Source organism: Artibeus jamaicensis, unplaced genomic scaffold, assembly GCF_021234435.1.
Source record: "Artibeus jamaicensis isolate MK-2021 breed Jamaican fruit bat unplaced genomic scaffold, CSHL_Jam_final contig_387, whole genome shotgun sequence".
In the NCBI taxonomy this organism is placed as follows: Eukaryota; Metazoa; Chordata; class Mammalia; order Chiroptera; family Phyllostomidae; genus Artibeus; species Artibeus jamaicensis.
This window is the reverse complement of record NW_026521812.1, coordinates 4949121-4974885: the sequence shown is the minus strand read 5'-3', so window position 1 is coordinate 4974885 and position 25765 is coordinate 4949121. Positions and strand designations below refer to the sequence as shown.

The 25765-nt window shown below is 37.1% G+C and overlaps 1 protein-coding gene across 1 annotated transcript in view; it reads right to left on the bottom strand.

The window, feature by feature from the left end:
- Positions 1-25765, bottom strand: part of MOXD1 (monooxygenase DBH like 1) — a 75044-nt gene that overhangs the window by 3141 nt on the left and 46138 nt on the right. The window contains exons 5-10 of the mRNA XM_037136277.2: positions 17515-17694; positions 17132-17234; positions 14189-14355; positions 12577-12768; positions 11025-11084; positions 6118-6260 (exon numbers count right to left, since the gene is read on the bottom strand). Of these exons, the coding sequence (XP_036992172.2) occupies positions 6118-6260; positions 11025-11084; positions 12577-12768; positions 14189-14355; positions 17132-17234; positions 17515-17694 (845 nt within the window). The remainder of the gene's footprint in view (positions 1-6117; positions 6261-11024; positions 11085-12576; positions 12769-14188; positions 14356-17131; positions 17235-17514; positions 17695-25765) is intronic.

Sequence of the window (25765 nt, the reverse complement as noted above, 5' to 3'; positions counted from 1 at the left end):
TGTTAATGAGTCTTCTTTGAAATTTTAATCTAATTCACAGGTTGATTTAAAATACATCCAACAATGAAATAGACTTTCCAAAGTAATTTGGAGAAAAGAAAAAAAACAACATTTGGGGACTTATACCCTCTTATTTGAGGACAAACTATAATACTTGAGTGTGGTATTATATTAAGGCTAAACATGTACAACAAGGGTACAGAATTCAGAATCCAGAAATAGTCAAAGCATGGATAAATGGTTTTCAGTGAGCATACCAGGGAATGCTCAATAGAGATTCAATAGGGAAAAGGTAGGTTTTCTCCATCACATTGATTCTTGAGCAACTCGAGGTCCAGGTGAATAACAAAGAACTTCACATTTATCTCATGCCACACACAGATATTTATTCAAAATGTGTCATCAATCAACATGTAGAACCTACAACAATAAACTTCTTAGCTTTAAAAAAAAGGAGAAAATCTTTATGACCTTAGGCAAATACTCCTTACATAGGATATTAAAAGTACAAAACAAATCACAAATAATAAAATGGATTTCAAAAACCACAGCTAAAAATGAAAATCAAACCACAGACTGGGAGAAATTACTTGTAAAAATACATCTGACAAAGGACTTATATCCAAGCATAAAGAACTCTTTAAAAATAGGACTCCTACAAGTCTATAATTCAACAAATAACCCAACTAAACAGTGGACAAAAATTTGAACAATTAAATAGGAACATATATAAATGACCAATAAGCATGTGAAAAGAGGCTCAAGATTGAGTCACAAGGGAAATGGAAAACAAAATCACACCACATACATACCAGAATAGATAAAATTTAAAATACTGAAAACTCAAAACATTGAGAAGAATGTTAAGCCATAGGAGCGTTTCCACATTCCTTTGTACGGAGAGAATGCACAAAGGCCCACCATTTTGGATAAAATGTTGAAAGTCTTATGAAAGAAATGTGAACTTAGTACACAATGCAGCGATTTCCCCACTGGGTACCAAGCCAAATGCGCAGCAGTCAAACGTGTTCAGTGTAACTCGTGTGTTCTGCAGGTCAAGGACAAGCGCCCATTCATCCACAGAGATCTCCGAAGGGGGTGTGAAGGAACGACCCCACAACATTATACCCAGCCACGTTCTGTCCAAATATAAATGCAGAAAGTCTCAAGTGTAAAAGAACTCTGGGCACAAAACACCTGAAAGTCCTTCTTGATTAAATAAGTTGAGACTCAAATACTAATGAATCAAATAAAAAAACTCAAAAAGGCAGAAATCATATGAAGATTCAGGATTATCACTAAATCTATTTAAAAATTAAAGTTGCATTACATGTTGTTAGGATTAAGTTTCAAAATTAAATGTAAACAATTACAATCTTGATAATATAAAAATTGTAATATAAATAATAAATATTTGGAGGTACAGCCAAGGGGGGGTTAGGGGTGGATACAATGTGACCTATGGATGTCCTCCTCATCTTTCAGAGATCTAGAATCGAAACATGTAGTTTAGGGGGAAAGAAGGAAGAGAAAAACAATAACAAAAGAAAAAACAAGCAAATAATCACCCTAAATCCCAAATTTTAAAAAGAAAAAATAAAAACAAAAAGACCAAGACCAGACCCCACCGTGTAGTGTCTAAAAAGTGAGTGTTACATCATCTTAATGGGTTTTTAAAGGTTTGAATTGCAACCTTTATCTTTGTTTATTTTAATTGTTGTTCAAGTACAGTTTTCTGTCTTTTACTCCCAGCCCACCCCCCTAGTGCTCCCCACCTCCCTCCCATTTCCGCCCTCCTTAGTTGTTGTCCATGTGTCCTTTATACTCGTTCCTGTAAATCCTTCCTTTTTTTTCTTCTGAAATTCCCTCCCCTCTGTCCTCTGGTCACTGTCAGCCTGTTCTCTATTTCAGTGTCTTTGGTTATATTTTGCTTGTTTGATTGTTTTGTTGTTTAGGTTCCTGTTAAAGATGAGATCATGTGGTATTTGTCTTTTGCCCTTTGCAATAGCACAGATGAAACTGGAGAGCATTATGCTAAGCAAAATAAAGCAGGTGGTGAAAGACAAATACCTAATGTTTTTTATAATATATTTTCTTAACATTTGTGAGCCCTTCTATTACTTGCTGTCTCTTGTTGTTAAAAACAGCAGCAACATTTATTTGAAGTTTAATAACTCCTCAGTTTTAGTTCAGTTGCTTTTTCTTCTAATAAATTAAAGAAAAATCAAAATTTAATGTTTTTGTTTAAAAATTGAACAAGTTATAATCTCTATAACATAATCTATTCATCTTTATATCAATACCTACACAGGAAGGTGTCTGTAATAGCTTTCAGTTAATGTTATTAGTGTTTTTTTCTAACAGAATTTGAAGTGATAGCATTTATTCTTTGTCAAACATTTTCTGCATTACCTAAACTATAGTAAGCATTTGTGATTTTCACATATTATAAACATAAAGTGATTTTTCATATAAGTAAAAAAAAAAAAACCTCTCTTCACTCTTTTTTGGAATAGAACAAAAAAAAAAACACACAAGAACTTTTCCGTCACCTAAACCTTCCGGGAGCTGCATCAATGAGTGATGTTTCAGAGACCAGAGAATTGATAAAAACTCATGATCTATTCTGTCGTCTAGTTTTGTGAGTTTTTGCTCTTCCTCAAGCCTTGCCGGCTCTATGGGAGGCACCCCCAGAACAGACAAATGCTGAAACAACATGTAGTTGCCTCAGTTCTCAACAAAGCCATCCTCTAATCTTAGGGTTGCTGTGAAATGTTTAAAGTGAAATGGGGCACCTACTGAATTATTAAAAGTACAAAAGAGGTTATAGGCAGATAATATTCCTTTTTCATGTTGAATCCTAAAGCCAAATTAGCAATTTTATTTTGAACAAAAACAGAAAAAGCCCCCAAACTATTTCCTTTTTCTGATCTTTTAACCAGCACCGTGTGAGTTTGCCCTTCAAAAATATTTGTGTCGCTGTGTTGAACTGGACTGAACATCTGATTTAAAGTCCAAACATCTATTTCATAACAGGCTCTTTTCACTCATAAGAACAAATACATCTACCCTGTAGTTAGATGATTGTATGTAGGCAGTTACATCTCAAACTGGCCTTGTTCTGGGAAGCAGTTCTGTCCTTCTCAGGGATGAAAACGCAACTGCAGGACTTCCTGGGGAGGCCAGAGGCAAGGACACTGGAAGAACTCAGGGAACATGAAAACAGAGAACTCATGGGGACGTGGGGACACTGGAATGGAGCTTGCCGAGGCTTTTATACAATAGGAACCAAAAGAAAACAATTGGACCACAGAATGTTCAAAAAGAGAATGTGTTTTGAATCACCATCTTGTAAATACACAGCCTTGAAAGTCCATTTGTTTCAACATTCTTTCAAATTAACTGTTGATCAGGAAAAAGTCCCAGTCAATATGTGAGAAATATTCTAAAGGGAAAAAAGGCTACTTAAATGTTTGTAGGAGACAATATGGTATCAATATTTTAAAAACAAGACTATATTCTAGTATTTTTAGAATGGCATTTTATGGGCTGTTTTGATTTTCATTACTATTTTATTTAAAATATAATTATTTATTTTAAATAAAAGACATATATATTTACATATAAATAAAATCAGAGACCACAATACAGAAGCCACCATAGCTCTGTCATTTCCTGTAAACCACAGAACATTGAACAATTTTATAACCTCTCAGTTTCCATTTCCTCCTCTGTAAAATTAGGATGGCAAGTCCTGCTCCACCTACTAGAATTGTCTGTAAATAACTTACACGCAGCCATGCATTTGACAATACTTCACAAACTAACTTGTATAAGCATTTTGTTACTTGTGTCTTGGTGGATCCAGCCTTGTGTTCTGGTGGTCACTGGGTTGTCCTGATACAAACTCAGTACAACACATTTACGAACCATAAGTTTAAATTAAAAAGAGTGTTTTAGTTTATAATTTATAATTTTTATAATATTTAGAAACAAAAAGGAGACCATAATTATATTCCCCTTCAACATTTGAATTTTACCACATCCTCATTGGTTTTTTAACCCTCTTCTTAAATATACCCCCTCAAAAATCTATGTGTAACTTGCCTAATTACATCAGCCTCTTTCATTTTGAAAACTCTTAATCATTAGAAAATTCTTCCTTATATTAAAACAAAATCTACCCTTCAAGATTCCCACTAGGCACCCTAATTCTTCTCTGTTTTTTTTCCTACAGACAACTCTAATATATCCTAAACAGAATTTTGCATTTCTCCCTCAAACAGTTTTCCACACACATCACACCACTCACGTGACGTCATTTTTCCTTTGGTTTTTCCCTTTGACCGGCTCCCTGTGATGCAAGCAATCAGCAAGTCCAGTGAACTCTCCCTTCAAAGGTAACCTGATGTAACTATTTCTCAGTGACTCTACTGCCACCGTGTGGTCTGGGGCATGTCACCTCTGCCCTGGACGATCACAACAGTCTGCTGGTTGATACTATTCTCTCCAATCTTCCCCTCCTAGAGTCTCTTCTCAACACAACCACCAAACTGACTTCTTTTAGTACACTACAGTGTCTTCCCTTTGCACCTAAAACCCTATGTCCTCACATAGCCTAAGTCCTACATGATCTGCCCCACTCGCTGTCAGACCTCCCACTCCGGACCACATTCCCCTGCTCTTGCCAAACTGCCTTCGTGTTGTCCTTGGAACATGCTTGCTTCTACCCACCATCGGGTCATTACACTGACTCTCCCCTCTGTATAGCGTATTCTTAAATACCCTATGGAGTATTTAAGAATACTGGCTTCCCACCACTTATATCTCTGCTCAAATATCACCTCCTGCCATGGATTGAATGTCCCAAATTTCCTAGGCTGAAATCCTGTCGCCCCAGGTGACATTATTAGGAGATGGGGCCTTTGGGAGTAAGTCTCTGCCCTCATTTATGGGATCCGTGTCCTTACACAAGCAGCTTGAGAACGCTCCTTGCTCTGTCTGCCATGTGAGGTTACTGTGAGAAGATGAGCATCCAGGAGGAAGTGGGGCTCCTCCAGACACTCAGTCTGCCCGTGCTTTGATCTTGGACTTTGCAGATGCCCAAACTGTGAGAAACCAGGTTTAAGAGTTCCTAAGCCACCCCATTTATGGTCTTCAGGGTATAGTGGTCAGGCTAAGACACCTCCCCCGAAAGGCTTTCCCCACCGATTGACAACAGCTACACTCGTTTGTCACTATCTTGATTATCTTCATAACATCTAATATCTGAACTTTTATATTTGTATTGTTTATTTGTCTATTTTCTCTTCCCCACTTGAGAATATAATTTTAACTTGGCAGGAATAATGACCCTGTTTATCGTTTTGTCTTAAGTAATTCTTATGACTTGCAATTGTGCAGAAAGAGTTAACATGGGCCACCTGAGAATGCTGTTTTTAGCAATGCCTGCTTGGATGGTTGGCATTTGGCTGGCATCAGGGACCCTGACTAGCAACCAATTTGCTGTATTACTACACAATTTTCTGTAAGTGATAAGAGTGACTCTTCGTGCCTGGACTGTTTGTGCAACAGGGTAGCTTCTCCTGGACACCTGTTTTCCTCCTGAGAGTCTGGAATTTAAGTATTTTCTAGGCAGAGGGCACCTATATGACCAGCCCCCAATGAAGACTCTGAGCACGGAGTTGTTAATGAGCTTCTTCAGTTCACCACACTTCATACGTGTTGTCAGAATTTGATGCTGGTGGAATGACACACATTCTGTGTGACTACACTGGGGCGGGTTTCTTGGAAGTTTGCACCTGTTTTCCTGCTGACTTTGCCCCATATGTATTTTCCCTTTTGTTTGTTTTTCTTTGTATTTTCTCACTATAATTAATATGAGCCATGAGTACAACTATATGCTGGACCCTTTAGGTCTTCCTAGTAAAATCTCAGAACCTGGGAGCAGCCTTGCAGACCTGGACAAAGAAACCAAGAAGCTCACCTGGTTTCCCCAGCTGAATATAACCAAATGGAACAGCCCATAAGGAAATATGGTGATAAATTCAATATGAAATTAATGCTCATCCTTTTTGGAATATATTACCCCTACCATGAAATTCATTTATCACTTACGTGACTGGCCTGTAGATCTCCTTAACACCAATGAATTTAAGTTGTTCCATAATGTCTGGAATACTTGCACATCGAGTAAGATTAATTCTCGGGTAATAAAGAAGGTATGAGAGACACATTTCACTCCTGGTGCTTAGGCCTCCCTGAAAATGGAGACGTTTTGTTTAGAAAAACATGTGCCACTAACTGGGGCATTTATAGCACACAAGCCACCAGAGTCATACAGTTCCTTCCAGTATTTAAATGCAATGAATCTTAAAGCTGAAACATAATATCAATGACAATTTAGTTTGTTAAAAGGTAGTAACACATTTGAAATTAATAGAATTATTTCCATCACTTTAAAAGTTGTCTTTCTTAAATGACCTCATAACCTTCTTACATTTCTGTTTAAATGACATTAACTTCTCACCACAGTGAATATTTCAGAGGATCATGGGGGCATTTGGTTAACATGATACCCATCAGGCAGTTGAAAGAGTATTTGCCCGGCAGCAATGGATTTTCTGTAGTCTTATTGACATCTGTGTCAATAGCAGCAGCTGTGTAGCACAGGGGACAGATTTCACATTTTGAATCTAGGTAGTAAATTATCTATTAAAGTAAAAGAAAAAAAAAACCAAAGATCCTCAGAAGAAGAGATTCTAGAATTGATACAGCATATTATCTACACTGTCCAATTTTCAACTAAAGTTATTAAACATGAAAAGAAAGAGAAAACTATGATTTGTATTCAGAAAGAAAAAAGGTCAATCAGTAGAAACTAATTGTGAGAGAATACAGTCATTGGATTTAGCAAAAACTTAAAAGCAGGTATAAATATATTTAAGAAGTTAAAAAAGACATTCGAGTAATTAAAGCAAATATATAAAAATGAGTGAACAAATAGAGGTGACATCAGAAAGAAAAACAAAAAGAACAAAATAAAATTCTAGAATTGAAAGACACCATGATTCAATTAAAAATTTACAGAATGAGTTCAACCACAAATCTGAGATGGAAGAGGAAAGAATCAGTGAATTTGAAGGTAGATCAATAGAAATTATCCAATTTAAAGGCAGAAAAAGTGAAAACAAGACAGAAGCACGTGAAAATTTCCCAGAGATCAGTAGGACAATTGTAAGTGTTCCAACACCCATGAAATTGGGGCTCCAGAATGAGAAAAAAGAAAGGGTTACAAAAAATTAAAAGATAATGGTTAAAATCTCCCCAAATTTAGTAAAAAACCATTAACTTATAACCCCCAGAAGCTCAGCAAATGCCAAAGACAAATATCATGAGAGCCATACCTTGACACATCATAGTTCATATTGCTGAGAGTCAAAGGAAAAAAAAGGAAAACCTTGAAAGAGCAAGAGAAAAATGACATAGCACATGTAGGTGAACAATGATACTATTGACAGCTGACATTTCATCCTGCATGATGGAAGTAACAAGAAGATACTGAAATTACACATTCAACTGCTGCAGGAGAAAAATAAATTAATCAAGAATTATGTATTTGGCATATTATTTATCCTTCAAAAATAAAGGTGAACAATTTAATAATATTGTTCATGATTATAAACTTATGTAGTGGCTCATATGCAATGACTACACATTACGAAAACATAATGCCTTACCGTAGATGAACAAAGCAGGACTAAGCAAAGGGAGAAGCCATTCTATGAATAAGGCTGCATCTAAGACTGCTGTCAATACCATATTTAATCTATCCTTGAGCTGAGGTAGCTACTTAGAGTTTTATCAAACTGTAAGAAGGGACTGGGCTTTGGAATCTCACAACCACCAGTCATTAGCTGCTGGCTGCCACACTAGAGAAAGTATAACTTTAAGAGAATGATTCCCTAGCACCAAAGTCAATACCCAGTGAGGGATACAGTCATGGCTGAGGTTTAGCTGTTTTGGATCTGAAAAGGGAAAGTATCAAGGCAGAGCACCAAAATATACACTAAAACAAAAATTTATTATATATTTAATAAAATACTTCATGTAAACAAAATTATATGTAAGGTGTGATAAAAATAATGTTAACACCAGCATCCAGATTACCTTCTGTATGCTTCTTCTCAACTCTCCTCTTCCCTAGCCAGACCAAAGATGATGCTGATCTCAATATTTTGTTAATCTTTCTATTGCTTTTCATTGCACTGTACACTTAGTTCACTGATGTATCCTTAATACATGTTTAATTTTATATGTTCTTGAACTTTAGATACATGATATCACAACCACATAGAGTCAGTTGCAAATTTGCTCTTTTCAACCAACCTTATATTCTTCAGATACATTAGTTAATATATGAATGGCTTTAGTTCATTAATTTTCATAACTATATATTATTTATATAATATATGGGCATATTGTATTATATTTTTTGTTGTTATTGTTTTCCTTTAAATAAATAATTGAGTTGTTCCCAGGATTTTGTTCCTGGGTTGTTACATGTTACTATGAATATTTTATATATTCGTCTCCTGGAACACTTCCTGCATGAGTAACCTCAAGGTTAAATCCACAGAGGAATGGAACTGGGTAGAGTATATATCAACCTCCAACTCTACTCAAGAATGCCATGTTTTTCCCCAAAGTGGTTTTATACATTTATATTCAACAGCATGTGAGGGGTCTAGTTTCAATACACTGGAATTACAATTTTAAATATTGCCAAACTGCTAGGTATACAATATCTCACTCTGGTTTACATTTGCTTGACTCTGGTTTCAAGTAAAATCAAGGATCCTTTCATATGTTTATTATCTGTTTGGACATTTATTTCTATGAAATATTTTTATCTTTTGTTTCTAGTGTATGTTTGTCTTATGTTACTGAATAATAAAATTTCTTCTAAATGCTGAATAGTAATGCTGTTTTAATCTCTGTATTACAAATATTTTTTCCAGTTTAAAACTTCTTTTCACTTACTTAACCATTTTTTGTAACCAAAAGCTTGAATGTAGTCAAATTCATCAGTCTTTTAATTCATAGTTTGTGCTTTTATGTTTTGTTAGAGAATTCCTACCCACCCCAAAGTCATAAATATACATTCATATATTTTTTTCTAAAGGTTTTTAATTTTTCCTCTTTATGTTTAAATATTTAACTTATCTGGGGTTGATTTTCTGTGTATCTTGCATGATAAAGACATAATTTTACTTTTGTCATTTGGATACCCAATTGTGTCAGTGTTTTTTAATGAAAAGTCCATCCTTTTTTACTTATCTGAATGCCCTGTCTCTCCTAAATCAAGTTTCCACACAAAGGATTTGTAGGTCTGTTTCCACGACTCCTACTCTATTTCACTATTCTAACTCTGGACCCAAACACACTATTAATCACCATAATTTTAAAATAAGACTTCATCTCCCGTATTTTGTTTCTTATCTTGCTCTTTTTAGCAGTGTCCTCACTATTATTAACACTTTGCTCTTCTATGTAGATTTTAGAATTAACTTTCTCCATGTAAAAGCTAAAACTGTCAAAGTTTTATAAGATTACTTACTACATGGGAGAATATCTTTTTTAGCTATTTCTAGGTTCAAATTTCTTAATACATAGTCCCCAATCCTAAAACCTCTCTGAATTTTCACTGAAATTATACAAAATTTATAAGTAAATTTAAATAGAACTATTTTTATTTTACTGAGCTTTTCTACCCATCAATATAGTATCTCTTAATTTCTTTAACACATTTCTTTTATGTCTTGCTATGCATATTTACAATTTTTCCACAAAGATCAAACACAGCTAATGTCAGATTTTATTTCTGTAGAACTTAAGAGTTTTTAATTGTATCTTTTTTAGATAATTTCTTAAATACTAAAATACAGTTAATTTTAGATATGATCAATTTTGAGAAGACTTTTCATGTAGAAAATTGTATATCTGTGAATAATGTGTTTTGGTTTTTTGCCTCTTCCTTTCTGACCTTACATCTCATATTTTTTCTTTTCCAGTACAATGTGGAATAGAAATAGTAATAATAAATATCCCTGTCTTTCTGATTTTCAAGAAATACTTCTAGCCCTTGATTTAGTTTCATATTTGCTATAGATTTTTCATGGCCAATTTTTATTTTGTGAAGAAAATTCTCTCTTTTTTGGTTTGCTCTTTTTTCCCCCATGACTGACCTAAATTTTTGTGAATGATTTTTTTCTTCCCCAGTTGAGGTTATCTTTTTCCTTCAGTCTTTTAAAGGACGCTTCAAGGATGGCATTAATGTATTTTCTAATTTAAGCCAATTTGATATTTCTTAGAAAAACCCAAATTGGTCCTAACATTACATTTTTATATAGTGCATTTTTCTATAATGCTGGATTTGACAACACTTTTGTCAAAGATATTTCCATGGGGTGCATATTGTTGACTGCTCTCAAACTGCCATTCTCAAGTTTCAGTTTAAGATTGTGCTAACTTCATAAAACGAGTTGGTGGGAAATGTGTTCTCTGGAAGAGATAAGCAAATCATGAATGATCTAATTCTTAAATATTAGGCAGAACTCCCCAGTAAATCTGTTGGGATAAAATTTCCCTTTGGGGCCGAAACCCTAAGATCACGCAACTCATTCTTCCTTTTGAAGTCTTGATTCATCTAAATCCAGACTCATGTACATGGTCATTAGTAACTACAGGTCTTTTATTAATAATAGTGTGTGAGGAAAAATTAAAAGACTAAGGATAGCTTTTCATGACAGTGTCAATAAATTCCAGTGCAAATGTTACCATAGTATCATTAGTCAATCTGATAGAATGTTAAAACAAGTCTAATTTCACTTTTATAATGTTTCATGTTTACAACATTTAGGAATTTTGCTTCCCAATGGGAATGTTTTCTATTCTCGTTCTTTAAAATCAAAGTTTATTCCTCCCTTCCTTCAAATAAATTTTCATAATAAAAATGTTCTTACCCAAGTCATCAGGTCTCTATCTTCCGTGTTGTAGCGACACTCAGTAATTAGATTATCTCCCTAAAACATAAAAGTATGAGCTTTCAGATTGGAGTTTTATGCTGTCCCATTTCTCTAATACATCTGTAGGCCAACAGTTGAATTTGCTATATGAAGGAATGCATTAAGTAATTTCATTCGGGAGAAGACCCTTCATCTATTAAATTCTCAACCAACAAGCAAGCAAGCAAACAAGCCAGGCTCCCTGGGCTCAGGGGAGCCCCACCATGTGTGAGCTGCGTGACCTTCAGTAAGGAAATGACTCATCCGGGCACAGCGTGTTCACATAAAAAATAATGATAAAAATAGCACTTATTTTGTACAGCTGTCCTGAGGGGATTCAATGGCAAAACAAATCCTTAGTAGAGATTAAGCACTTCATAAATGTTAGCCAGAGATACTAGATATGGTGATTATCTCTTCTTTTACATTATTTTCTTTTGGCATCTTTAGTCATGTCTTTATTTCCTGACAGCAGAATTGTGAGGTAAATTAATAGTAATTTATTTTTCCAGTGTCTACCAATCGTTTGGACAATTCAGCACACGTAGAAAATAATACTATTTTAGGCTGCCCACTCAGGTAAGTGGACCGGCTATTTCTGGATCAGACACGGGTAACTTGGGTGCTAGCCCTCAGATTCTTCCTCCTTGCCCCGCCAGTCGGAGGGACCAGGGATCAATATCTCAACACACTTATATGCTGCTCACAGACCACTGGTTGGGAAGCTCTGAGATAACACAGTAAAACTGATTGGAAAGCCCCAAGACAAGAGCAGGCACAAAAGAGAGTGAAGAATCTTGACTACATCCATGTTTCTCACACTTCATCTTTCAATTCTCAGGGTGTATCAAAGAATTTCTGCATGTAGAAAAGATATAGCTATTACTCTCATTTCAAAAAGAGTATATAAAAATTGAACTTTTAAAAATAAAATGGGATAAACATTTTTGAAAAAAATGAAGCATCACCAAAATAGAAAAAAACTCCTTTTTAAAACCTTCATTATTGTAAGGCATACATTCTCTTCGTGTCCCTCTGCCATGGACCCAAGTATTGGTGCAAGTAGGTTACAGAGCACAAGATAATTAGCCATGTCTGAACACCACTGTCAAATAAGAGAGTTACCTTTGTAACCATGTTTACTGAAATGAAGCTTTAAAAAAATATATCCTATGGAATAAGGAAAGCTCTGATTCACCATGACTAGAATTGCAGCCAAAAATTTCAACTGGGGAGTCAAGTAAAAGAAGAGTAATGTTAGTGCTTGGAACCAAATATTTACTTTTTTAAAATCAATAACTCGAAGTGCCCCTGGGAATAGCAAGAAAAATAAGTTTTGATTTTGGAAAACAGATCAAACACGTTCCATCTGCACTGTGCATCACCCATTGTGGGTGGTTTAAGAATAAGTGAAGAATTCATTTCACCAGTAGAAACCTTGCTAATTCTCAGCGGATACATGTCTCATGACTTTTATAACATTCATTGAGAAAGAACAAAACATTCATACTGGTAAGATTGTTTGTTCTTCTTTTAGGTACTGAAACTCCTGGAAATTGAAGTCAAAATTGTCATCATAAGCAAGTAATCTCATTTCCTCCCCTTTTCGAAAATGCCGCAGCCTGATGCCTCTGCCGGCCAGGTGAGCGTGGAGAAGAACAGCAAACACGCGGACTCCACTGGGCTTTTCCGCTTCCAGAGCCTACAGGTTGGGGGTGGGGAGAGAGGAAGACTCGATTAGCCCAAACAAGGGAGTATTCAGACAGTTCTTGTTAAAAGTGACTTGGAAGGACAACTGAAAAGAAAAGCTAAGGCAATTTGAATGAGTGCTCGAGCCACCAAACATTTAGAATTTGGGTTTTCCATGACATTCCTGCCAGTGTTATCATTGTGAAGCAACATTTGTTGGAACACTTCTAAATGTTATATTTCTTTTTCCTTCTTTTAAGAGGTAAACAGGAAGTCAAAGCTCCTGGCAAAAATATTCTGGTATGTTAGAAACCTGCAAATTAAAACTCTTAAAAAGACAAATTATTTACGGATAAGAAAACCAAGTGGGAGAGATGCATTAAACGGGCTTGTCCATGGTCCTACAGCTTGTAAGTGATGTAATAGCAATTTAAATTTCAATCTAAATAACTCACAAGAGCATATTTCCAATTCACCAGCCTCCCACACTGCCTATAATCACACCATCTTTTAATTCATAAAGAATCTGATCCATGTTAAAACACTTTCATTCAATAGAAATGAATATAAATGAAAGCAGCCATTGTTAAATAATTACACATAGTTTTATCTTATCCAATCTGTATTTTTAAATATAGTTTATGGATTATGCTATTATGGTTTGCTTATTCCCCCCTTTTTTCCCCTTCACCCTGCACACCCTCTCCTACCTGCACCCCCCCCCCACGCCTTAGTTCATGTCCATGGGTTGTACATATAAGTTCTTTGGCTTCTCCACTTCCTATACTATTCTTAACCTCCTGCAGTCTATTTTCTACCTACTATTTATGCTGCTTATTCCCTGTACCTTTTCCTCCATTCCTTTCCTCCCTGCTGATAACCCTCCATGTGATCTCCATTTCTGTGATTCTGTTTCTGTTCTATTCTTTGCTTAATTTGTTTTTGTTTTCATTCTTGCTGGATTTGATTATTGATAGTTGTGTTTGTTGTCATTCTACTGTTTATATTTTAAATTTGTTATTCTTGCTCTTTGGTTAAAGAAGGGAAGGAAACTATGAAGCAAAGAAAAAGAGAGAACATTAAAAATAAATAATGGAAAAATTGAGATGAAAGGTGAAGTTGAGAAAAGAAACTACATGAACAGAAAAAGAAATTTTAAAAGATAAACTGAAGTGTCCAATATGAAACAAGCATAGGAGGTAGTACTAAGACCAAAAACATGCTGAGTCATTCTTATCTTCAGAATGCTACTCCTGTAGCCTTCAAGATCTGAAAAAGCAATCAAAGGCCTTGCTAAAATTGAAATAATGGTTTTGTAGTGTGACAATAAGAAAAACGTTGATAATGAGCAAGTAGGAATTTTTCCCAACAGAGTTTTCTAAGAACGTTGACTGATCTGTCCAGAGCAGCAGGCAGATGGAGACACAGCATACCTCTCCCAGGCACTCCAGAGTGCAGTGACCCTCGGACTGGAACTCCGGCATGCCAGGAGGGATGGTGTGGAAGAGGCTTACCCAGAGGCCAGCCTCGATCACCCCGGCGTCGTATTTCCTTATATCTGCTGTGTGAAATAACCTCAGTCCAGAGTTATCTATTAAGCCTGGAACAAGAGCATATATATAATTAAAAGTGAGTTTACACTCTTAAAAAAATAATCCCTCTGTGCAGTTGAAGTGTTTCATTAATTTTTCTTAAACTGTCACAAAAAAAGGGATACAAGCAAAGATTAATGAAATTAAAATGGGGATTAAAAGATGAGTCGCCATATTGTCTGCATTCACAGGAGAAATGTTTATATTGACTAGCTGATCTATTCCAATGATCTAAAATGAAGACAGTCCTTTATTTGGCCTTCTATCTTGATTGAGAGCCTTGTTGCATAAAGTAGCCTTGGTTGTAGGCCTCTGGTTCTCATTACTTGGAATATTTCTTGCCATTCTCTTCTTTCTTGGAGTATTTCCATTGGGAAGTCAGTAGCTAACCTTATTGGGGCTCCACAATTCCACTGCTAGGATTATATCCTAAGAATCCTAAAACATCAATTTCAAAGAACCTATGCATCACAATGTTCATAGCAGCACAATTTACAATAGCCAAGAGTTGGAAGCAACCTAGGTGCCCATCAGTAAATGAATGGATCAAAAAATTGTGGTACATATACACAATGGAATTCTATGCAGCAGAGAGAAAGAAGGAGCTACTACCCTTTGCAACAACATGGATGGAACTGGAAAGCATTATGCTGAGTGAAATAGGCCAGGTGTTGAAAGACAGATACCATATGATCGCACCTTTAACAGGAAGCTAAACAACAAAACAAACAAGCAAGCAAAATATAACCAAAGACACTGAAATAGAGAACAAGGGGACAGTGACCAGAGGGGAGAGGGAAGGGAATTTAAGGGGAAAAAGGGGGAGGGATTTGGAGGAACAAATAGGAAGGACACAGGGACGAGAACTAAGGGGGGTGGAAATGGGAGGGAGGTGGGGAGCAAGGGGCGGGGGAGGCTGGGTTGGGAAAAATAGACAAAAAACTGTACTTGAAAAATAACTAAATAAAATTAAAAAAATTATTTGTTAATAAAAGGATATAAATTGAAAAAAATTATTTTCTAGAGTTCCTCTTTCTGAAGTACATTATTACTGTATAAGAATCCAACTGGTTTTTAAATATTTTGTATCCTGCTACTTTAATGAATTTATTTATTAGTTCTAGTAGTTTTTTTGGTGGAATCTTTAGGCTCCTCTCTATGTATAGTATGATGTAGTCTGTGGATAGTGACAGTTTTGCTTCTTCTTTTTAAATTTGGTTGCCTTTTTTTTATTCTTGTCTGACTGGTGTGGTTGGGACTTTCAGCTGTGTTGAAGAAGAACGGTGAGGGTTGACAGGCCTGTCTTCTTTCTACTTTTAAGGGAAAGGCTTGATTTTCCTCATTGCATATGGTGCTACTTGTGATTGTGTCATAAATGGCTTTGTTGTGTTTGGGTATATTCCCTCTGTTCCCACTTTACTGAGAGTTTTTTTAGTATTATAGATGAGTCCTGGATTTTGTCAAGTGCTTTTCTGCTTCTATTGATATGATCATGTGATTTTTGTTCTTCATTTTGTTCATGTGGTGTATTATATTGATTGGTTTGTGAGTGCTGTACAAACCTTGCATCTTAAGATTAAATTCCACTTGATCATGGAAAAAAAATAAAATGAAGACAGAAGGAAAATCTTAAAGTCATTCATTACTGTTAGAAGAACTCAACAAAAAGTCTTATATGGTTTTCTGGTGAAGTTCAATAACATTTACCCGAAGGTGAAAACCAACCACTTGGTTGAGAAACCATGGAGAAAAATATTAATAATTAACTTTCTATATAGTTTGTCACTATCTTTTCAATCATTCAGCAGTTATTCAATTAATACTAATTGAGACTTTATTATGTGAAAAGCACTGCAATAAGCATTGTGGAATGAAAGATGAATAAGACACATTCCTTGTTTTGACATACTTATAAGGAGGGAACATATGAATCCCAAATTCCATACATCTGTTCCGTTAGTTTGGAAATTAGTAGACTCCTTTCTGCAGTGGTGACGTACCTACCTATGAATACCAAATTAACCCTTTGGGTCAATTAGTATATATTATATATAATTTTATATTAATTGGTGTGATTATTCTATTGTTTTCCTTTCCTACTGCACTATAATTTCCACGTGGATAAAAACAGGTTGTTTTGCACAAGCATTATATCATTAAGCACAGCCCCAGCACATGGTGTTCAATATTTGCTGAACAAATGCATGAATTGATATAAAACAACAGCTTTATATTGCTTCTGTTGATGATTTCATATTAAATCTTTCAATATATTGGGTTTGGAATATTACATAAGTAAATTCAGCAATCAAATGTACATATGTATCCCTCTTCATTTCAATATCATATCGTGTAGTGTCTCTAAGTACTTATTGAGTATATTTATGGTTTTCCTTTCACACAACAAAATGCTTAATATTTCCTAGTGTGATAAATGGTAGTTTTTCATATGTGTAGCTAGAAAATGTTTCATAAGCACACTGTATTTGGGACTAATTTACATAACAAGGGGAAGAGTATTCTTCTACTTCCTGGTAAGTAGTACGCAAACTTTGTTTAAGATTAATGACCACAAGGCCCATCTGCTGTGTTCATTTGCTGGTTCATTACTCTTGTCCCAATGTAATTATTAACAGTTCTCTCTTTTACTTTAAAAAGTATCCTAATTTGGATCATAAACATAAAATTTTATTCTAACAATGGGTGCTATTTTATTTCAACTCTAAGACAGAAGTTACAAAACTTTTTAAAATCATAGGTAGAATATATGAAGAACAAACTCACCTTCCTTATATGCCGGGTTGTCATAATGAACTTCCAGAAGTACATAACGAGGATCTAATGGAGTGCCAAGGGATAATCCAACATGAGGCGGATAGGAAAAACCCTAAATCAGAAAAATTTCATGAGACAGTGTCCTATGAAAGTGCCTGAAAGCTTTACTCCACTCAAAAACCAACCATTCTGAAAGAGATTTCAACATACTGGAACTCCACTAATCAATAGCTAATAAGGTAAAAAGGATTAAGGAAAGAATTTCTTTCCTTGGAAAGAAAAATAAGCCACCCTCATATCAAAAATAATGTGTAGCTTTACTTATAAGTATTGGAATCGTAGAGAAAAGCATGATCAGTTCATTGTTACATCTCAGTAAATACTAGCCTCACCTCTCCACCAATGGCCCAGGCAAACACAACAGTCTCGCAGGTGTGGAATGCATCGGGCATATTGGGGTGGTAGCACTCGTGGCCATAGTCCAGAACACTGTCGTTCAAGTTGCTGCTGCACTGATAGAGCAGGATGTGATGGACCAGACTCTCGTGGCCTCTCTGTATCACGGGCTCCACCTAAACAAGCACGGAGCAGAGAGAGGAGGCAATACATTAAATCAGCCCACCACACGGCACAAGCCTGGGACTAGCATAACTGATGATCAGTTTCTCAAAGAAATGGTTTTCTCAGTCATGTAAAGGTTGTGTGGCTCAAGTATAATTTGTTGTAATGATGACAACAACAACCACGGAAACAACAAAAAAGGAGATAACAACTCCAAGAATCACAGGACTTTATTAATCCTTTTTTTAAAATTTCCCTTCCCATTCTGCATAACAGATGTTTCAAAACTTGCTTGCCTTCTGCCAAGCTTTACTTCTCCCTTGCTCCTCTTCCCTTGTTTTTCACTTCCAAATAGAAAAAAAAATCAAGGCACCTCTACTGAAGGTGAGAGATGATGTCTCATGCATCTAGCTTCTCTATTTACCTGTCTGTCTTCTTAATGCTGAGCACAGAGCTGAGCACAAAATAAGGGTCAATAATGGGTACTTTTATTTTAGGATTTAAAAAGAAATTCTATTAAGAATTTGACTATTAGAATTTGGGAGAGAAGAGAGAAAACACTGTAGTGATGTGCTCCTGTGACACCCCTAAAAATAGGAAGGGGAAGCAGTGAAAATAGAATCAGCAGGGAAGTTAGTCCTTGAAGTGAAAGCACGGTCCATGGGAGCAGGGCTCCTTCCACTGCCCCTTCCATGAGCTCCCTTCAGAACACTCTCCCACATCAGCCAGGGAGCTCAGAGAGAGCTCAGCATATCCTCACATCCCAAAAAGCTTTCTAGCCAGAGAGAATGCATGAACCTTGTACTTAGCCTAGTTGAGTTATTGATGCTGCCACCAGTTGCACGATTCTTTGAACCTTCTATTTATCAGACAAAGAAACCCTAGTGTGTCCCTAAATTTCCAAAAGTTAAGCTGTTTTAGGGCTCTCCCACACTTCTTTTAGCCATATTTACTCAAATGCAGGCAATGCATTTTGAAATCTTTGCTTGTTTTTCTGCCTCAAACATGCATATAAAGATGAAGTGTTTTCAGCTATTTTCTCCTAAGGCTTTCCATTTAAATTTTCTACATCATTTCACTTTAAAATATAGTAAAATCTAAGCAGCAGAAGAGGGAAATGGTATGTAGTGGGTAGAGATCTGAATAGGCAGCTAGGGATTCAAGTTTCTAAATCCAGCTTTATTTCGAGTTGCGCAGTGAAGCATTCCTTACTTACCACTTGTACATTTTTAACATCACATACACAGAAATGACATTGCACTTGGCTTTGTCTGCACTTGTCTCTAAAACAATGTGCACCCTGAAGGCAGAAACTATATTCTATTTTGCTTGGAAATCACAACAGTTATTATTCAAACATGGTTGCATAATATACAATGGTTACACAAAATAACCCAAGATTTCTATTAGATTTCACTTTCCACATGTAGTTTGAGCTTTCTTGTGAGACTTTATTGATTTGGGTATCTCAGTGCTCTAAGGGGCACTGGGTACTGCAAATATGTCCACAGTGAAGTACTTAGGCACATGTGAGATTTTTGCTAAGTGCGTTATAAATTCAAGAGGAACTTCTAGGTTATAATGAGCTTTACAAGGTAAAACCTGGAAAGGAATTGTTAGGTCGAAACGGCTGGGTGTTGCCAAGGCAGCTACAGAAAGTAGTGGTCTTCATTAAGGCATAGCAAGGGTGAGGTAAGAGTGTGTTTGCAGAGATGTGAGGCTAGGTGGTGCCTGCCATTATGATGCTTAAAAAGAGGCAAAGGACCCAAATAGACACTTCTCCAAAGACAACATACATATGGCTGATAGATATATGAAAAATTGCTCAGCACTGCTAATCATCAGAGGAATGCAAATTAAAACCACTATGAGATATCACCTCATACCTGTCAGAATGGCTATCATTAATAAATCAATGAACAAGTGCTGGCAAGGATGTAGAGAAAAGGGAACCCTCATGCACTGTTGGTGGAAATGTAGACTGGTACAGGCACTATGGAAAGCAGTATGGAAATACCTCCAAAAATTAAACATGAAACTGCCTTGTGACCTACCGATTCCTTCCACTTCTGGGAATTTATTGAAAGAAATCCAAAACACTGATTCAAAAAAGTACATGCACTCCTATGTTCTTTACAGCATTATTTACAATAACCAAGATTTGGAAGCAGCCCAAGTGTCCATCAGTAGGTGAGTGAATAAAAAAGCTGTGGTACATTTATACAGTGGAAATACTCAGCTGTAAAAAAGAAGAAAGTTTTACCCTTTTGACAGCACTGATGGACATGGAGAGCATTATGTTAAGTGAAATAAGCCAGTCAGAAAAAGACAAATACCATATGATTTCACTCACATGTGGAATCTAATGAACAGAATGAGCTAACAAACAGAATACTGATAGGCTCATAGATAGAGAGCAGGCTGATAGCTCTTGGTGAGGGTGCAGCAGGGAAAAGGAGGGATAGAACAAAAGAAAGGAAAAAAGCTCATGGACATGGACAACAGTGTGGTGACTGCTTGGGGGAGAAGGGTTGGGAGAGGTGGAGGAAGGTATATGGGGGATAAATGGAGATGGAAAGAGACTTGACTTGCAGTGGTGAACATACAATACTGTGTACAGATGACTATAGAACTGTGCACTTGAAACCTGTATAATTTTGTTAACCAGTGTCACCCCAATAAACTCAATAAAAAAGAAAAAAGATGCTTCAAATGAATGTCTTAAAAGAAGCTTTTTTTTCAAATGTCATTCTTACTTTTATTTTACTTTTTTTTAAATAGATTTTTTTTAATTTTATTTAGTTATTTTTCAAGTACAGTTTAAGAGCAAGTGCCTTTCCTGGGAGTCCTGCAACCAATATCAAACTTCCAAGGTACCATTGCACTTAGGAATAATATTAATAACTTCTGTCTTTTCTTTAGCACCTACTATCTGCCAGCCACTATATTAGTCATTTGATATATCTCATCTAATATTTATAAGAAATGTATAAAGTAAATATTAGTCTTCATTTTACAGATGAGAAACCTGAGACTCAGAGGATTGCATAACAAACCCAAAGTATCATAGCTAGGAAGTGGTGGACAGGGATTTGAAACCAGGCTGGTCTGACCCCAGAGTCAGTTCTCCTATTGCAACATTCTATTGCAGGAAGACATGCTGTAGATGCACCTGCCAGCTGATGCCTTAAGAGGGAGGCTGAAAGGCTTTAGTGAGGCCCATTGCTGACAAATGTCAGCAAGGAGGGTGATGGCACCACAAGCCCAATGCCTGAAGGTGCTTTGGAGCTACTACCCAGAGTCACCACACAGCCCTGCCAGCAGAGGAGCAATGCCAGGCGGGGAGCCTGATGGGTTGGAGGGGTCTCCAGCCCTCCTTGCCACCCTAGTCCAAGCACACTTTGACCTCTAAGGAGAGGAGACAACCAGTGTCACCCCAATAAGTTCAATAAAAAAGAAAAAATGCTTTAAATAAATGTCTTAAAGGAAGCTTTTTTTAAAAAGAGAACAAATAATGATTTTTTTCCTTGAAACCTAGTGAGGGCTTCAGGGAAAATTAAAATGTAATCTGACCTATAGATTGCAAATGAGGGTAAGCACTAGAAAATGAGGATTTCCTAAGGAAAAAATACATTCATAATACAATAAGGAACCTTTATGCATGCCCACCTGGGCACTGATTACAGGAAAAGATAAGGAGACATGGAAGAAGCAATTTCTTGGCAAAATAGAATGGATGTAAGAGATGAAAGGGACAAACAGAGAGAATTGCCGGGAAGTATATGTAAAGCTAGCAACTGAGTTAAGCGGCTACTAATATAGGAGAAAATATGTGGGTTATCAAACTCCCAAAGAATGGGTGACTTTCTCAAGAAGCACTTTTAAGATAATTATGTGGAATAAGTAAGTGAGAAACCAAGAATATTCCTGTGGATAAGCACAACCTGTTTAGCACAGGGTACAAGTTCCCAAGAATGGGGGCACTTTGATCAGAGTAGGTCAGGGCCATCAGCTCACAGCATGCCCCCCCACCAGTGAGAGAGAAGATCCCACAATACTTTCTGCCATGCTTACAGAGCCTAAGGATAGAGGCGCATTGCCACCAATCCCCAAATGATGGCTGTTGCTATCTTCTGCTTCCTCTCCAGCCCCGCAAAACACCTGAGGCAGCCATGGCACCTATGTTCTATGCTGTGTTGTGATCTTCTTTAGCCCAAGTGATGCTGAGGCAGAGACTGGGCAGCAGTGTCTGAGGCAGGACAGGGAGGCACACCAGTGCTCCAGACACGTGCTACTTGTTGGCTGAATGCAAGCATCAAAGACTGCTGTTTCTTGTGTATTCGGTAAATGTTCATGGGAAAAAGACTTTTCTTTCTGGGTCATTAGGGTGTTTGAAAGAAAAATGTAGTTATACTTTTTTGTATTAAAATATTTCTGAGATAAATGAGGCTGTAATGAATTAGTGCTACAAGAAGCAGCACTTAAAGAGGCTGCCCTATTTTGATCACTTCACGGATGTCACAGTATTATCACAACCAAATGGGAATGCCAGGCAGGTGCCGCTATTCAAAACATACTGAAGTTACAGAAATTGTCAAAGAAGGCATGGCAACATAAAGTATAGAAAGAAATAAATTAGTGTTTCTGAGATTGAAATGAACATTTAAGTTTTGTTTTAGGTTGGCTCTATGATTGCAGAAGAAATAATACAAAAGAATACAAAGCAGAGCACATGGAAGTGGGTGGCAATGACACACTCACCCGATGACATGTTAAAGTGTGTTATTGATCATTGTGTTCTTCATCACAAAAGTGAGATTTACAGACTCGCCTTCATATGCAATAGATGCCAGGCAAGGATGACTTGGCAGTTGGAGGTGATCTGTGAATGTGGGTGCATAGTAAAGGAACAGCCCAGGAACCAAAACACAAATGAAAGAGAAGAAAAAAAGAGTTGCTAAGTACAGCCAAGACCAAGGTGGAAATTAACATCAGCCATAACATCGACCACTGGAAAGTGAAGAGCCTCAAATATTTATACTATAGCCTGTGACCTGTCATCTTCTCTTACACTCTTTTTCCAGGTCAGACGCGTCTAGTGTAGTCCCTGCAACATACAGACCACTTAATAAATGGTTATTGAATGAAAATAATAAATATTCCTCTATCTCTGAAGCTATCATCAATAAGCCTAAGTCATCAAATTCAAATGCATTGACCTCTAATTTCTGGGTAGTTTCATTTCCATTGACCTACCCTGCATTGCACATCAGCAACCCCACTGTCCCACCCTGGACTTATACCCACCCAGGGCTGCATGCCCTCTGAAACTCTCTTCCCACCCCCTGCCCTGCTCTTTTAGTTCTCTCGCATCTTTTCAGTCACTCCACCCATCACTAAACTACTTATTTAGTCACCAAACCCTCACAATGGACCCAGAAGCTCACAACTGTGAATCGACCCTATAATCTGCCCTCCCAATCCTCCACTTGAGATGCTCTTACAACCATTTGTACAAGACCTCAATAATCACGATTCACACCTTTGCCTCCATGCATTGGTCTTTCTTTACTTTGCTCTGCATCTTTTTCTTGGCTATGAATGGCCATAACCTGTTCGGTGCAGGACACACTTTCAGGGAATGGGAGCACTCTGCTCTCAATGCAAACCTTTAAGAATCTGTGCATACTCCGAATCAGTTCTCAGTACATGACTCAACTATCTCAACGAGAGATGAATGAATACCTATCTATTCTAGCTGCATAAGGGCCATTGTGGGTATAATTAATGGAAAGGACAAAATGAATGAAAAATCTTAAACATCAGCAACCTATTCTACATATTCAGTTTTTTTAAGCACATAAAGTTTTATAAAGTAACACAATGGTCCAAAGAATCTCACATAGTTTCATCCTATTTCAGTTGGGATAGAATTAGACAGGAATAAGATTTAAAAACAAAAACAAAACTTCTAAGTGTCTCAGAATTCCTTCAAACTTAGAGCCAAGGCACTGAGAACAGGAGGTAAGAAAATCTTAGGAGAAATGTATGTTATCTTTCTGAGACTGGAGCTGGGGGCGGGGTCCTTGACAAAGCTGTGCTGACCTCCTGCTCTCCCTTCACCAGCACCTACAGTGAAACAGATTCAGTGCCAGCAGGACTTCTGAGAGTCCCTCACATCAGGAAACTTAAGAATCCACATTCCTTTGAAACTTCAAACACCAATTACCTAAACAGAAACAGTTACTGAGAGAAACATATTTTTTTTTTTTTGCCTAATTCCTCTGTGCTGGGTTGAACAGTACCCCTTCAAAATTTATGACACCTAGAACCTCAGAATATGACCTTATTTGGAAATAGGGTCTTCAGAGGGAATCAGTAAAGGTGAAGTCATCCTGCCCCAGGGAGGGTCCTAAATCCAGTGACTAGTATCTTCATAAAAACGTAGTGGGACATTCAGATCCAGACTCGCAGAAAGAGAAGATGGCCACATGAAGACAGAAGCAGATACTGGAGTCAGGCTACCACAAGGCAAGGAATGCCAAAACCACCAGAAGCTGGAAAAACAAGGAAGGATTCTTTCCCAGAGCCTCCAGAAAGAGCATGGCCCTGCTGGTGCCTTGATTTTTGGACTTCAGGCCTCCAGAGTTGTGAGAGATTAAATTTCTGCTCTTTAAAGCTACCCAGCTTGTGGTTATTTATTATAGTACCATAGAAAGCTAATGCATCCACCACTCTCAATTTGGGGTCATAAATTAACCATTTGCAGATTTGAACATTTTATACCTAGGTCATAATTGTCCCTCTATTTATTTGTGACATGAACTTATCACAAATATATATGCTCCCCCCTACAGGATTGAGGTTGACTAGGTTTCATATCTATAGCTGAACATATGTGTCTCTTACTTTAGATTTTATTTTGTGGGGTAGAAAATAGGGAAGTGCTTTTCTTGACTTGTCTAAGTATAGCTCAATGTAAGAAAAACCAGAGGCTATTAGAGGTCTTATGGACAGTTTTCCTATACTTATTCTTCCAAGTTTACCCACTTAAGATATTGCTTGTTAAAACATGAGTGGAACAGAGCTCTCTGCAAACAGCTTGCAGTTCAATAAATTAAAATTAAAACAAAATGAAAGAGGTAATGGGTGAGCTCTGTAATGAGCTGGAAATTTTGTAAATTCCCATCACTTTTCTTCCTGCCTGTTCTTGTTCCTGGCACCTTGCTTTTATCCATTTGTTCAAGGCACAGGTTTCTACCCATGTAAAACCCAGTAAACCATCTCTGACAAAGATTATCCAAAGAGCAGCTGGCTCATAAAGAGATGCTGCCTATGAGGGCATTTCAGCCAGAGCTAGCAGTGTATATAGACGACTACAAGATCATGTGGATATGCTCATGTGATTATAGTGGGACAAGGGTATCCAATTTGTAAGAGGTAACCAAACTGAGTGAGAGAATGGCTGTCCCACAGGCAGTCCACTCTGGAAAAGGGCAAGTTCCAAGCAAAACCTGACTTGCTGATGTGGTGTCAAAGGGCAACAGCCTGAATGGACTAGGCAGCTGAAGCTCAGGAAGTGACAGTCAAGTGGGAGAGAATTGAAGAAAAGGAATGAAGAAGAGGGGAGAGCTGAGGGAGACTTACTAATTCTGGGGAAAAATAACCCCCTACTGTAACCCTGAATTTTTATGGGCAGTATTTCTCAAGCCACGGGCATGCCCTACCAGCCTCCACAGATCAGGTCAGGGATCGGTACCCAACACAGCAATCTTTCCTTGGGATTTTCAAACTATGGAAAAAAACAAAACAGAACAGAACAGAACAAAACATCACCCCCTAGAAGCTGGAGATCATGAAGCCAGTGTTGTAGTAAGATACAAGTCAGCACACAGAAAAATTCCAAAGACAGCAGACAGACCTGGCAGGCTTTGAAAACCTAGCAAGTTGTGTCTGAAACCAGCTGCATCTCTGCCATTTTGCGGCTTAGTTAGTCAACTTCTCCTCTTATTTCTGAGTCAGTGCATTCCTTTCTATTTCCTAAGCTAATTCAGGTTGGCTTCCTGCTATGTGCAACCAAGA